Raw genomic sequence first — 16215 nt, 5'->3', positions numbered from 1 at the left:
GTTCAGCAAAAGGTCAGCATTTCAAATCCACCAGCCGCTCCTTAGAAACCCTATGGGGCAGTTCTTCTCCATCCTATAGAGTCACTATGAGTCGGAAGGGTCTCGACGTTAGTAAGTTTTTCAGTCCAAATAACAGCTGTAGCTCCATATTCCAAGCCTCTGTTCTTACATTCTCTCCGTTAACTTTGTCTTAGCTGCTAGATGGTAAGCCCTGGGTTGCCAGTCACCTGTCCTTTGTGTTCTCAAGTACCTGGAGTTTGGCCACTGAAGAACGGACTTTTCAGATGCCAGCTGCCTGACTGGCCCAGCCCGCCCCTCCACCCAGATACCAAAGTAGTGTTTTAAACCACTGAGGATCTACTCGTACACTGTATCTAGGCCTCTCTGAGATGGACCCTTCCACACAGTGGTGTGTCTGACTCATAACTGCTGGCCATGAAACCTGACCCCCAGCATCAGTCCCTCCTCAGAGGATGGTTCTCATGTCAGGTCCTGATAGTTCTTTTTTTGTCAAGAATTGAGTATATAAGGAAATATCTTCACTGACCCCATAAGTTTTTTAATGACTTCCTTCTGATGTTTCCTTTCACTTTTGATGTCTTTGGCTTGGTGGTTGAGTACCTCTCTCTCTCACTGTCTTCCTCTGTCCCCACATCCCTCCCTCCTACCCATCTGATTATATGATACATTTATTTAGTTTTTAGAGACATGCAGGAGCTTATCTGGCAAGAAAATCTTGTCAGCCCTGGCAGAAGACATATCACTCCATTTTAACTTTGCCATGTGTCCATAAAGACAGGCCACTTTACTTTGAAGGTCATTAAACTTTACATATTCACATATGATAGCAAAGACATTAATTCTAAAAGATATTCCAGGAAGCATAGCTGATTGCTTCTTCCAGCATATTCAGGATCTGCCTGTTCCTAGCTGTAAGCTCTGTAATACAGCTACACAGTAATAAACTGTTCTTGCCCAAGGACCAGGGTTCCAACCTGTTCACTACAACATTTCTAGGCTTCAAACATTTTCACCCGTGTACAATCAATGATCCCAGTCTAGATGACAAATACTCTCTTATTCTTCTGTGTATTAACTGATTCCTTTTCCTAGACCTTGAGGCTCCATCATCAGACTCTTCCTCTCCCTAAAAGTCACATGTCCTGTCTTCTCGTTATCCATGCCCCAGCATGACAGTATTGAAATGGCTGAGAAAGATGCTCTAGCCATTTTATTACCCTAAATTGTATGATTTTATCTTTCAAAGATATTTTTCATACAAAGTTACGATAAATTTTAAAAACTCATTACACTATTCATTAATATGTTGTTACAGATTCTAAGCAACAGTCTCTTTTATAGGCAACATAATTACAAGTGAATTACAAACGCAGACTTTATGACTCCAATTAAACTCTAGGCCGCAATCCATTAAAAACAGATTACACACATTAAATTAGATGTAAGGAAAAATAAATATGCAACATGATTTAAACTATCAAAAGAAATGAGAAGCAACAATTTCAAATAATTTGTTTAGCTAAATTTTTTTTATCAACATAACCTAAAATATTTTCTTGGATTTCATCAGGCCAAAAAATGCTTATACTTAATTTTCATATGCATATGCATCATACTTTCTCTTACTTATTTTAGTGCTATGTTTTACTCTAAGTTAATTTACCACAAACATATTCGAGAATACTTCCCAAGAGACAGAAGCTGGAAAAGATTCTATGTTTCAGTTGTATGGACATATATTAGTTTTAGGAACATTAAAATTAAAGTTTAATTTTAGGGATTTTATTTTTATAATAATCAAATCAAGTGACTAAAATTAATATGACCCAAGGAAATCAAAATTTCAGCATCATTATAAAACTGCTTAAGAGAGCAGATCTTAAGAAAAAAGTCATCAGGGACTGTGGTGAGATTAAATATTTTTGTGTATGGCCTTTCTAGCCATAGTCTTATAACTCCCACTCAGGCGATTTGCCTGGACTGTGTGATAGGGTAATTATGGCCCACTAAAAGAATTGGTCAGTTTTGCCATCCTCTGGGCTTGAAATGTGCAGGAAAGAGAAAAGCCCACTACCACCAAGGAAGGAGACACCAAGCAGGAGAGACCCAGCAGCAGAGACCTGGCAGCAGGAGACGGCGTGATGGGCTTCTCAGCCCGTGGAGAGGGAAAGCTGAGTGCCTTTGGACAGAGACTGAAGGCCAAGGAGGGGTGTCCCTGTGAGCACAGCTGGTAAGAGGCTGTTCTGATGGAAGAACTGTATCCTGAGTATTACCGAGCCTGAATTGTAACTTTTACTTCCCTAATAAACTCAGTATTTTTGAGTATGGTCTGTGAGTTCTATGTGGCCACAGCAATGAATTATGGAACCCAGTGGAGAGTGCCATAGGAGGGACAATTGCCTTCAGAGATAGTGGAAAGAGGAGGCACATCTGACCTGCACCTCCTAAGAATCAGCCTTAGGCTATTGATCTTGGTTCTCCTTCCCCCTTGTGAAGTTAGAGGAGGTCAGACACTGCCCTCACATCATTTTTAACAAGGACAATTATATCTCAGTTACAACACTTGGGAGACTCACTTATCACTTAAGTGTTTTCTCTGATATTTTCAAATGCTTAAGGATTGGATTGCATTATGAAAAGTAGCTTGTTGAATATTACGCCTATAAAGTTCAACTTGACCAAGTCCTCACTACCATTTTTTACTCTAACTTCTCTAGAGTAGTATTAAGGAATAATAAATTGTACAAACTTCAATCTAGCATCTCTGACGTGGGCAGCAAACATAATTTAGCAGAGGAAAGGAAGCTGCAACAAAGCATCCTCGAGCGTGAATATACTGGGGACAGAGATGAGTACAAGAAGAGCAAACAAGCAAGAAAACAAAAAGATTATCTCAACTATTAGTTAAGAACACATTCCAACAATTTTCTAAGGTATTATGTAAAAGAAAATGAAATAACTGAGCACAGCCATTCTACTAATTTGCAGAGATTTCAATGTTAATGGGAGAAGGTAGCATTGCTAACACTAATGTATAAAAGAGGCACCAAAAGAAAATTCCCATCAGAAAACCTACAGAACACACATGGACAACACCACCACTAGTTTGCCCTGCTCATCCCTAGCTCTATACAGAGAAAAGGAGAGAGAAAAAGATATAAGAAAGCGATTGGAGAGAAGATAGTACATGGTTGAAAAATAGTGGGAAAGAAAAACCAGTTATGCCTGTGGAAGGATGCTTAAATTATATCTGAATTTAAAACACAGAGATACACCTTATTGTGGTAGTCAATTTAGAATCAACCTCACACAATGCCCTTATTAGAATATCCACTTTTTTCTCCTCTGCTTCATGCAAGCCTTCACAAAGTCCCCCATGACCTCCTAAAAGATCTACAGATATGGACAGCAGCTTTCTTGACATAGAAAGAGAGGTAAAGCAAGTTATCCTCTATTATGTCTCTGCCATTAAGTCTTCATCAGGAGAGGCTGATGGTTAAACACACAGAAAGTGACACTCGTGTTAATAATTTAACAAAAACAAATGAAAATGTTTCATAAACATCTAAGACTGTTGGACTAAATCACCCCTTCTCATAGAAAGGCAGAAAAAGAAATGCACTTAAAATGCAGAGAGAAGAAAATGACTTTTAGAGGGCCAGGAAGTAACTTTGGTCTTTTGGGTACTAGTTCTCTTTCCGTTTTCACCACTTAGCACCCAGTGATTTATTTGCAGAAGGAAAGTAAATAGGCCTATGCCTTACCGCCTCCACTTCAGCAGGGTCGTACCAGACATTGATGTACGGGTGCTGTAAGGCGTCATCCACTGATATCCTTTTTGCTGGATCAATCACTAGCATCTTTGACAACAAGTCCCTGGCTTGGCTGGCTGAAACAGTGAATGAGAAAAAGCATTAGTAAGATTTTGATTTGGGCAAGGAATTTTGTTGGAAGGAGAAAAAAATGAAGGGAACAAAGAATTAAAGAGCACCTTCCTTCTAAATATAAGGTGAAATTCTTTTTTTTTTTTTTTGCATTAGTTGAAACTTTACAGAGCGAATTAAACGTCATTTGCTAGTTTGTCCATAAAGTGTTTCACGTTTCATGGCCTTGGTTTCATTCCCACAATGTGTCAGCACTCTCCCCATTTCCTCCCTGGGTTCCCCGTTTCCTTTCGTCCTGATTTTCTACCCCTTCCTGCCTTCTCATCCTTGTCTTTGGGCAAATATTGCTCTTTTGATTTCATATAATTGATTGTTCTAAGGAGCACATTCCTCTCAGGTGTTTTTATTTTATGGGCTTGTCTATTGTTTGGGAAACCCTGGTGGCGTAGTGGTTAAGTGCTACGGTTGTTAACCAAAGGATCGGCTGTTCAAATCTGCCAGGTGCTCCTTGGAAACTCTATGGGGCAGTTCTACTCTGTCCTACAGGGTCTCTATGAGTAGAAATCAACTCAACGGCACTGGGTTTGGTTTTTGGTTTTTTGGTCTATTGTTTGGCTGGCAGGTGGTCACTGGGAATAGCTTTAGTTCCGGGTCAGAAGGGTGGCTTAGGGCCGTAGCCTCAGAGGTTCCTCCAGTCGCTGTCAGACAGTAAGTCCAGTCTTTTGAGAACTTCATTTTTTGTTCTACATTTTTCTCCTGCTCTGTCTGGGACCCTCTGTTGTGATTCCAGGGAAAGCAGTCGGTAGTGGTGGCTAAGCACCATCTAGTTTTCTGGTCTCGAGGTCCTGTAGGCTGTGATTCACGTAGACTAACTGCTCCCTTGAGTCTTTGGTTTTCTTCACACTACTTTACTCTGAAAGATGAAATTCCTGATGTGCTGGAAAAGAAAACTTATTTTAGGTGTTTATGTGTGTGTTTGTATCTTTAAGCCTAAGGCTTCATTTAGGGTTTTTTTTTTTTTTTAAGGGTTGAAATGCTGTGAGTACATAAAATTTATCAAACTAGGAAGTTTGGAAATGCAATGTAATCTGCTTGGGTAACCTGTACGAACACAGGATAAACACAGGACAAAGAGCACAGGGAATGCAAATACATAATGCTCGACAAATGCCTGGATGGGTGTTTAGAAATTAATCAACTTCTGTGTTTCTATAATTTCATTCACACAATGGAATTAACAAAGTTTGAGTATTCAAATTGACCATATAGATCATGCAGTCCAAATTCTTTATATGCATAAGAAAAATAAAATGTGAAGAGTGGATTGACAGGAATAATACTCAACCACTGAATTTCATTTTAACACCTCTGTAATCATTATACATATTTCAATCAATGAAATTGTAGATTTGATGAAATAAGTTAGCTAGTGCCTGAAACAAGTTCAATGCTACCTCAGCCACTACTAAAAGAAACTCTAGAATGTGTACATTGCTATCATAATTTTACTGTTGTTGGCAGTAATGGTTATAAAATCATATAATGATAATCAATGAGTGAGTTTATTTCAAAACAATGATTAAAGACACTCATTGAATTTAACCTCTAAAAATACAATTTTGTATAAAATATAGTTCAAACTGTGAAATAAGAAATATCTTAAAACAATATTGTTAAATGATGAAAATACTCAATTTGCATCAGATAAATGGCAAGATTTCAAATTTAAAAGAACAAAACCTAAATCAGTTTCCTAAGTCATGAAAAAAAGTCAATGGATTTGAATCCATGGATGTGTACTAATTTTCATTTTATCAATTTTTCAGATTATTAAGGCAAAACAGATTAATTGTAGAAAATTTGGAAATTATATAAACTATAAAATTAGGAAAAACCAACCATCCCCACTATCTAGAAGCAACCACTCTTATTGTTGGCTTGTTTTCTTCTAGTCTTGTTTATGCATTTTTATGTAATTTGGACCATACTACACTTGAAATGTAGCAATCTATTTTTCATATATTCTAGAAGTATTTTCTTGTTACATTTTAACAAATTGTTACTATAGATATAGTAATAGAAAGAATTCCTTGCTTCCTTGTTAATGGAAGTATTTATATTGAATATAAAATGTGTGGATGAAATTTCATTTAGCACTCTAAACTGAAAAGACGGCAGTTAAGCACTTGATAAAATACAAATAAAATGCAGACATCTGAGCCTCCTATATTTTACAATTTAAAACTTGTGAGGAAAATATTTTTCAGGTAATAAAAATTGTTGAAACAATAGTCAATGTATAACACATTAAACCCACTCCCACTGCCATCAAGTCAATTCCGACTCATAGTAGCGACCCTGTAGGGCAGAGTAGAACTGTCCCATAGAGTTTCCAAGGAGCGCCTGGCGGATTCGAACTGCTGACCTTTCGGTTAGCAGCCATGGCATTTAACCACTACGCCACCAGGGTTTCTGTAACACATTGGTCTTTTAGAATTACACTTCAAAATAATTTTAAGATTCTAAATACCAAAAAAATGCAAACCAGTTGCTGTTGAGTCAATTCCAACTCATGGTGACACCATGCATTGCAAAATCAAACCCCATGAAATAGTTAACCCAGACAAAATTCTAAAGTCAGTGACCACTCCCCTTTTAAGGAAGACTATTAAGAAATACCTTGTCTTAATTAGAGCACCTTGGAAACCCTGTGGGACAGTTTTACTCTGTCCTACAGGGTCGCTATGAGTTGAAATCGACCCGATGACAACGAGTTCGGTTTTTTTAGTTTAACTAGAGGTAGCTCTATATTATTTGCTTGTTTAGCCTATCATTCACATTGGTTTCAAGTTGTCTCTGGCGGGCATACCTTTGAGTTTATTGTGCTCAGAGTCCGCTGGGAAGAGGGAATCTGGAAAGAGCTTGGGGAAGGTGAGTCCTGCATACTTGGGCCGATTTTCAACATAGTTTCTCACTGTGGGTTGCAATTTCTTCATGAATTCTGGGCATGGCGTTCCTAGTTGCTCAATTACCTTATTCCACTGGTCAATATCTGAGAATTAAATAGTTAAGGAAAAAAAGAAGTGCAGGCCACTAGCTCTTGCCTTTTGCTAGCCAGGAGGCTAAATCCTTTTCAGAATCATCAACACAACTGGCATTTTAATATGCAACAATGGACAAATAAACAGAATGGTTAGCCAATGAATCCTCTTGGGACTTAAATTCACTTTTGGGAAATGTGCAGTTTGGGAAACTAGTATTATTTAACCAAATAGGATATCATGGAATAGTCTTTGGATTGTAAAGATGAAGAGGTATTCAAATAACACAAGAAACATTTCATATATTGAGATAAATTCCTATGTGATTTAGAAGAGAAAAAATATAATAATGATAGACACATAATCATGTTTTTATCATTAAGTTACCTCAATCATTTATCTTTTAAAGATGAAAAGTACACAAATATTTAAATATGATTCATTTACATTTTTCCTAAGTTACCTTTAAATACCTTTTTTCCCTTTCTTTACCAAATAGGAAAATTCATCATCTGTTAATAAGTCTTCTAACTCATATGTTTACACATGAGATCAATATAATTTTTTTTTTCAGCTCACATGTTTATTCACACCACCAGTAAACGGTGCTTGGATAAGATGACAGCCGTGAGATCAATATAATTTTTGACAATAAACAACACATTAGCTCTTCACCAAAGACTTTAAACTTTTATATTTGTAAAACAAAGCAGCCATAGTTTCGTATCTATTGTTCTTACTTCTGACAGTAGTGTCTTGTATCTCTAATTACTGTTCTCAATGCGAGATGGTGAACATGAGGATATTCAATGTAAAAGAACAGATTTCCGTGCAAGTACATATGTTTCAGAAAGTATATCAAGCATGGGAAAGTCTGCAGAAAAAATAGTACGTTTCTATGAAAATTAATACCCTCAAAAATTAGAGTTAGCTCTTTTAACAGCCATGTCAATTGATTGAGATTCTCCTTTTTATTATTAACCTTTGCTAAATCTGAGCCTTGAGAACGATAAACACTACTCATGAAATCTCTGAAGAACCAACTGGAAGAAGTTAATTTAAAGCAGATTTCCTTGCCACATGTCAAGGAAAGGTGAGGGCTTGGAAATTCTTCTTAAATCTAGTACCATGAGCAATACTCCTTTTTCAATTTTTTTTTCCTTCTACAACCATAACCTTTAGTTTTAAAGTCAATTAATTCATTTATTAATGTAATTTCTGACAGTTCAGAGACTTTACCATAATATTACTTAATTGATGTTTGTATTTACTTCTAGCTGTTCAAGAGGGATTGAAAAAGATGGACAGTCCTGACAAAAACCAAAATAAACTATATTCAACAGAAAAAATGAAATAAAACACAAAAGGAAGTAGAAAGGAGATGAAACAAAATAAAATCCAGTTAATTGTCTAATCCTCTGCTATTCTTTACTCTGGCTGAATGCAACTTAAATCAGTATAGATTCTCTCAGTTATTGGGGTGAAAAAGATGCAGGATGATGCAATGGCAGAAAGTGAAGTGAGGGTGAGTAAAACTGAAGATTAGTCTTACAGAACAATAATTTAAAGGGAACATATTTCAACAAAATTTCATGTAAGTCGCTTTGTGCATGAGAATATTGTAGTAAGTCAGAATCATTAGAAAAAACTAAAAATTAGAGTAGACTTGAAAGTTAGACAAAAGCCCATGTTAGTGCTATGCTTACATGGAAGCTATAAACTATTTAGGCATATAGGTACGCGCTGCATAACACCTACTGAGGAAATGTCCCACCGCAAATACCTTGGGGCAGGGAGGAGGAGCTCGTTTGGAAGGGCACCAGGAGGCGGGGCCAGCATCCTGTGTGCCGTGAGGTTGCTTTGGCTCCCACTGGCTGACTGCCTCTGGCTCCTTCCCGAGGCCGAGGCTGCCGCTGGTGCGTGCCCTGCCCAGCTACCCTGCTGGTTGGTGCCTTCCAGGAGACGCTGGGCTGTGGTTCCTCTGCTCCGTCCCTGGGGGCTTCGGATTCTGCCAGGTTCCCAGAGGCAGCCAACTGCAGGTGCCAGTTTGCAAATCCTGAAGCTCTTGGCACTAATAGAGAGCCAGAACAGCTCGCATTGGGGTTACTTTCCTATATGTGTGTTGAATATATACTATATATAATACAGTGTTCACACAACCTCCAAATCACATAACGTCCTATTTCACAGAACTATCATGAATGTATTCTAACTGTATGGTATCTGAGCCCTAGTGGCACAATGGTTAAAAGCTCAGCAGCTAACCAAAAGGTCAGCAGTTTGAATCCACCAACTGCTCCTTGGAAACCCTATAGGAGGTTCTACTCTGTCCTATAGGGTAGCTATGAGTCGAAATTGACTCCATGGCAATGGGTTTTTTTCAACTGGGTTATGGTGGGCATTAAGTGATGATGCACACCTGCATTTAAATATAAAACATTAGCGTAGTAAATAAAATGCAAACGTTCACCATCGTAAGTTAAGAAAAGTGGCTTGCATTCTAATACAGTTAGTTTATCATTCCCTAAGAAGCCATCATTTAATCATTGGTCAAATTTCCTCAGACTTCTAAAGATACTTGGTGTGAAATTGAAAGTAGGGACAAAGAAGCTATCAGGTTTTCTGTAAAGAAGTCTTTAAAAAAAAGTTGGCAAACAACAACAACAAAAATCTGACACATTACTAACTCTAGTTACATTTAGGTTAAAAAGTGATTCAGTAATGAATTAGTTGCTTTTAAAGTAACATCCCTTAAACAACGCCATGATATTTTTACAGTAACATTTAAGAAGAGTCAAATATTCTGAAATTTGTTAAACAAGAACATGCAAAACGTTTCTTTATACGTGTTATAATTTGAGTCACTTTCCTCCTTGAGATTCCCTTGTAGGTGAAACACTATTGTGGTACTTGATGTAATGGTTTACAAATAGAAGGGAGGCAAGACTGTGATTATCAATGTAATAGGTGAATTTTCATACTATAGATGTGTAGTACAGCTGCCTTTAAAAGTTTGTGCCTTTCTTTAAACCAATCCATTTCAAGTGTTCTTTCAATAAATATAAATAGCTGTATTTAACTAGTGTTTGCTTTCCAGATGTTCACAGGATCATCGCATGAACAACTATGCCTAACTATCCTCAGTTACAACATGATTTTTCTTTATCACCAGGGGTAACCAAATATAAGCCAAGACTGAAAGTCAGAGCTCCTGGCATCAAGTCCTGTGTTTGTTCCAAGTGTTTCAGTAAGGAAAGAGCAAATTTAGAATTGATGTGGTAGAAAATGCTTTGATCTGCCCATAAAAGTGATGGTTATATTTTGTAACAGGTTATGTCTTTAATAAATGCCTCCAAACTGCTTTCCTAGTTTATCAGGCCAACATATTTACATAAAACAATTTTTTAATTTTCTGAAGAGAAAATAAGATGACATATTTTTATAAAGAAAAATGAAAAAAAAATCAGATTTACACAATGATTAAGCTTAAAAAATACTAAAATATTAAGCAGATTTTTATGACTATAGTTTAGATGTTAACATGGTAAACAATTTCTAAGAATGGCCAAAATTATTTTTCTAAAGATTTACTTGCTACAGAACACCCATAAGTCATCATTTTTATACTTTGTGGAGTAAGGATCTGAATTTGTACTAGTACTAGCCCTTTGCAGTTACCAAAAAGGCAATAAATGCATTTATTTTTATATTTTTGATATATTCTTTCATAAATTATTACCCTTCCTATGAATTACCAAAGGTATTTAGTAAAAATCAAACAATGATATTTCATAGGAATTACTTGAAACTTAATATCCCCATCTAATTCTAAATTCACTACGTAAAAAACAATCATATAGCAAAAAGTTCAATTTTATAAGTGTGATGACCCTAGGAGATAATGTGCCAATATGATTGACAAGCACAAAGGTCTTCGATAAGTAGTATTGTAATAGGAGAATAAAACAAAGTAAATATGGATAATAAATACAAGCAACTGGAATCCTAAGATTGAAAATGGTTGTTGTTGTTAGGTGCTGTGGAATCCATTTTGACTCATAGCAACTGTTATGGATTGAATTGTGTCCCCCCAAAATATATGTTGTAAATCCTAACCTCTGTGCTTGTGGTTATAACCCCATTTGGGAATGGGTTGATTTTATTATGTTAATGATACAGGATTAGTATAGAATGTGTCTCAAATCAATGTTTTTTGAAACATAAAAGATTAAACAAGCAAGCAAGAGAAGCAGAGATGGGGGAAGACTGATGCCAAGCCACATGGAGATCTCCAAGAAACCAGGAAACAAGCTGAAGAGACAAGGACCTTCCCCTAGAGCGAACGGAGAAAGCAAGCCTTCCCCGAGTGCTGATGCCCTGAATTCAAAAATTGGCCTACTAAATTGTGAGAAAATAAATATCTGTTGCTAAAGCCATCCACTTGTGGTATTTCTTTCATAGCAGCACTAGGTAACTAAGACAGCAACCCAATTTCACAGAGTAGAACTGACCAATAGGATTTTCTTGGCCGTAATCTTCACAAAAGCAAATTACCAGGTCTTTTTTTCTCTCACTGAGTTGCCGAGTGCATTGGAACCACCAACCTTCCAGTTAGCTATCTAGTGCTAAACTGTTTGCACCACTAGGACTCCTTATATTGAAAATCATTCCAGTTAATTTGACCAATTAACTAAGAACTTACTTTTTTAAGCATTCCTCTTAACCGCTTTGGCTGGGGAACATTCTAAAGTATATCACACACTGCCTTGAAATAATGTATGAAAAATACCTTATCCTTTTTGGCATATTTTTGCATCATAGTTATGAATGTAACTTAAACCTTCAGAAGCTGCTAAGTGGGATCATAATGAATTATTTAATGACCTCATTCTGCTCTGCCCTTTGTTTTGCTATATCTTTTTTTTATGTTCTGTCATATAACCTTCACAGTTTCTCACTTACCTTCTATTCTTCTCTAGGTCTTATATGCAAGCTTTTGGCAAAGATTTCCGACAACTATTTGTAAACTAAAGAACATCAATATTTGCTTCCAAATTCTTAGCTATCTTCCTAGAGATAATATTGCCTAATAACAATGTCTCTATATCATAGCCCTAAAGGAAAGAATGATGTGCTTATTTACTGATGTCTACCATGTCTATCACGGGTCGCTATGAGTCGGAATCGACTCAACGGCACTGGGTACTGGGTTTTTTTGTTTGACCATGGGTATACAAAAGGAAGTGAAGGAATGCATGTTATATAATTGCAAACTGAGTTAGACATCATATGGAACTATGATTCTCAAGCTTGAATATTCATAACCTAGTCAACACTTAAAAAGTTTCTTCTCTCCCTCCTTATCTCCATAAATCTGGTCCAAAAATCTGGATTAAGACCAGCTTGATATTAGAAAACACTAATGGTAACATTAATCCGGATGGTCCCTGGGCTATATTATAAGAAATACTGATGTAAAGTATACCAACAGTCTCTTGGGAGTCACTAAGTCTGGATTTAAGAATAAAGTACTGATATATTCTAGTTCGTGATACAAATTAAAACACATTTAAGTTCACCAAAGGATTACTCCATTCTTTTCTGTTGTGAAAAATTTATGGATCATTCATCTGGGAATATTTCTGGAAAATAAAAACTCTAACCTTTATACCCTTCCCCATGCAACTTTCCTGAAAAAACCGTGGAGAAATTATAGTAAGTGGCATGTGTAGGCTCCCATTGAGAGAGGAATTCTGCCCAACATCATCCAGGAAGAATTAAAATCATACAATGGTATCATCTGTGGGTTACTGCTCATGGAACAGACAAAAGCTTTCCAGCATAAAGTTCAAAATATTTGACCACTTATTTCAGTAATTACTCTATATTTTACATGATTAAAATTACTCTTAAAAAAATCTTACTTCTGAAGATAATTTTAAAGATCAGGATAGGATTACATATACACATGACAGTATTCTGGATTCAAAGCTTCACACAGTTATAGCTTATTCCTTTAAAAATATTTTTCTATGGTTTTTCTTTTCATTTTAAAAAGTTCTTCTCAAAAATATCCCTCAAATTCTGGTAACATGAAATATAAATATGTGACAATGTACAGTTATTTTTTTATTGCAAATGAGCAGAGGAGGAGGAAATATTGTAAGCCAAAACACATCAAAAACTCAAAGCTGACAATTTGAGTAAAAGGATATTTGTTCACTGGCAGCAGATTGCTAGTGGGCTATTACTGGAGATGTAATATCCAAAGGCTGGTATTTGAAGCACGATGTATATGGATCTTAGTACACTTGTTTCTTCTTATAAGTCTATTTATTATTGTAATCTATATTTACTTACAAATAAAGAATGGAAAGATATTTCACACATAAGCAAATATAATATATATTAATATGTATTGCAGTGGTAGAATTTTCATTAATCTATTGAGTGTTAATCTTTGGGGCCTTTCATTTTCACAGGTCCCTTACTAGATTCTATACCTAATTTTGTATTTTTAATATTTCTTCTTTTTTTTTTTTTTAAAAAAAAAAAAAGAACTTCAAATTGTATAGTATTCTGGCCTCATAAGTGCTGGATATGATTCTGTCTGCATGCTATAGCATTTTGAAACTGGGAAGAGGCCTTGGAAATAATTTGACATCTGTATTTCATAGCTGAAAAATATCAAGGACCTTTTAAAATTGGTAAATAAAGTTATTTTAAGCAGAGGGGCTTATACAAAAATCCTAATTAACTGAAATATAGAATTCCACCTAAGGGGGAAATTGTAGTGTCCCTAGGTGGTGTAACTGCTTAAGTCACTCGGATGCTAACAGAAATGTTTTAGTTTTGAGTCTTCCCAGAGACATCTTGGAAGAAAGGCCTGGCAATCTACTTCTGAAAAATCAGCCATTGAACTCCTACAGAGCACAGTTCTACTTTAACACACACGGAGTCACCATGAGTCAGAATTGACTCAATGGCATCTGTTTTTTTGTTTTTGTTTTTGCTTTTTACTGGTACAGACACTGTACTCTGTCCTATGATACTATAACTGCATCCATTTCTGGGTATAACGCTATGGTAAAGGGAGGCTAAGAAAGCACAATCAAGCTTATATAAGGTCAGGGAAACATACCTATGAAGCATAGTTAAAGAAACTTTTGATGTTTAAATTTAAGAAGGAAAAGTAGGTAATTCCTGTCTCCATCTTTTTTTGATCCCTCCATTTTATTGATCTCCCTTATCCTGTAGGTCTTATCAGCTTCTAATATATTGTGTCATTAATACTTTTTATTGCTTATCTCCTCTTGGTAAAATGTACATTTCATGACAGTAAGGGTTTTTGTCAGTTTTGTTTATTGATGCATCCTTGGGGTGGGGTGGGGGAAGTACCCAGCATATAGTAGGTGCTCAATAAATATTTTTGAATAAATGAATGTCTAATTTATGTGCAATCAGAGTTTTACTGGGAGAGAATGTAAAGAATAAAAAGTTTCAGAGAATTCAAAGCTGAGAAATTTCAAGAATTGATGCTAGGATGGAATCCAGGAAACACAGTGAATCCCAAGGTGGCCGCATAAAAAGAAATCCATGCCAAGTCACATATCCAAAAAAAAAAAAAAAAATCAGATAGTCAAAGAATAAAGAAAAAAAAAATCTTAAATATAGCCAGGATAAAAAAAAGGGGGGGGGGGAGGCAAATAATCTCCAAAGTTGGCTATTACATTGATAGCTAGTCATCCACCAGCAATATAGGAAAATCATAAATGATGATGACTATACAGGTGGACCTCACCAGATGAAATACACAGGCATCAAATTGACTATGTCTGTGAAAAAAGATGATAAAAGCTCAATATCATCAGTCAGAACAAGGCCAGGGGCCAGCTGAGAAACAGGCCATTAATTGCTCCTATGCAAGGTCAAACTGAAGCAGAAGAAAATTAAAACAATCCACCAAAGCCAAAGTATGACCTTGAGTGTATCCTACCTGAATTTAGAAGCCATGTCAAGAATAGATTTGATGTATTGAACACTAATAACCAAAGACCAGACCAGTCGAGGAATGACATCAAGGACATCATATATGAAGAAAGAGGACTTTAAAAGACAGAAAAGAGAAAAAAAAAAAAAAAGACCAAAATGGATGTCAGAAGAGACTCTGAAACTTGCCCATGAATGTAGAATAGATAAAGCGAACAGACAAAATGATGAAGCGAAAGAATTAAATAGAAGATTTCAAAGGGTGGCTCAAGACAAAATAAAGTATTACAATGAAATGTGCAAAGACCTGGAGTTAGAAAACTAAAAGGGAAGAACATGCTCAGCATTTCCCAAGATGAAAGAACTGGGAAAAAAATCCAGCTTCAAGATGCAATATTGAAGGAACCTATGAACAAAATACTAAATGGTGCAAGAAGCATCAAAGAAAATGGAAGGAATATACAGAGTCACTGTACCAAAAATAATTGGTCGATGTTCAACCACTTCTGGAGGTACCATATGATCAAGAACCAATGGTACTGAAGGAAGAAGTCCAAGCTGCACTGAGGGTGTTGGGGAAAAGCAAGACTTCAGCAATTGTTGGAATACCAACTGAGATGGTTCAACAAATGGGTGCAACACTGGAAGCGCTCACTTATCTACGCCAAGAAATTTGGAAGACAGCTACCTGGCCAACTGACGGGAAGAAATTCATGTAGCTGTCTATTCCAAAGAAAAGTGATCCAATGGAATGCGAAAATTATCAAACAATATCATTAACATCACATGCAGGTAAAATTATGCTGAAGATAATTCAAAAATTGCTGCAGCAGTACATCAACAGGGAACTGCCAGAAATTCAAGCCAGATTCAGAAGAGGACATGGAATGAGGGATATCATTGCTGATGTCAGATATTCTTGGCCAAAAGCAGAGAATATTAGAAAGATGTTTACCTGTGTTTTATTGACTACACAAAGGCATTCGACTATGTGGTTCATAACAAATTACGGATAACATTTTGAAGAATGGGAATTCCAGAACACTTCATTGTGCTCATAAGGAACCTGTGCATAGACCAAGAGGCAGCTGTTAGACTAGAATAAGGGGATACTGTGTGGTTTAAAATCAGGAAAGGTGTGCACTAAGGTTGTACTGTTTCACCACACTTATTCAATCTGTATTCTGAGAAGCCTGACTATATGAAGAAGAACACAGCATCAGGGCTGGAGGAAGAATCATTAACAACCTGCGATATGCCAATGACATATCCTTGCTTGC

At 36.4% G+C, this 16215-nt stretch overlaps 1 protein-coding gene across 4 annotated transcripts in view; it reads right to left on the bottom strand.

The window, feature by feature from the left end:
- Positions 1 to 16215, bottom strand: part of MAPK10 (mitogen-activated protein kinase 10) — a 154106-nt gene that overhangs the window by 37985 nt on the left and 99906 nt on the right. For all 4 annotated transcript variants that reach the window (XM_023553280.2, XM_010594076.3, XM_010594078.3 and 1 more), the window contains exons 8-9: positions 6775 to 6957; positions 3786 to 3910 (exon numbers count right to left, since the gene is read on the bottom strand). In XM_023553280.2, the coding sequence (XP_023409048.1) occupies positions 3786 to 3910; positions 6775 to 6957 (308 nt within the window). The remainder of the gene's footprint in view (positions 1 to 3785; positions 3911 to 6774; positions 6958 to 16215) is intronic.

The sequence above is a fragment of the Loxodonta africana genome, chromosome 5, assembly GCF_030014295.1.
Source record: "Loxodonta africana isolate mLoxAfr1 chromosome 5, mLoxAfr1.hap2, whole genome shotgun sequence".
Taxonomy (NCBI): Eukaryota; Metazoa; Chordata; class Mammalia; order Proboscidea; family Elephantidae; genus Loxodonta; species Loxodonta africana.
Note: the sequence above shows the minus strand (reverse complement) of the source record. Positions and strands in the feature narration are given on the sequence as shown.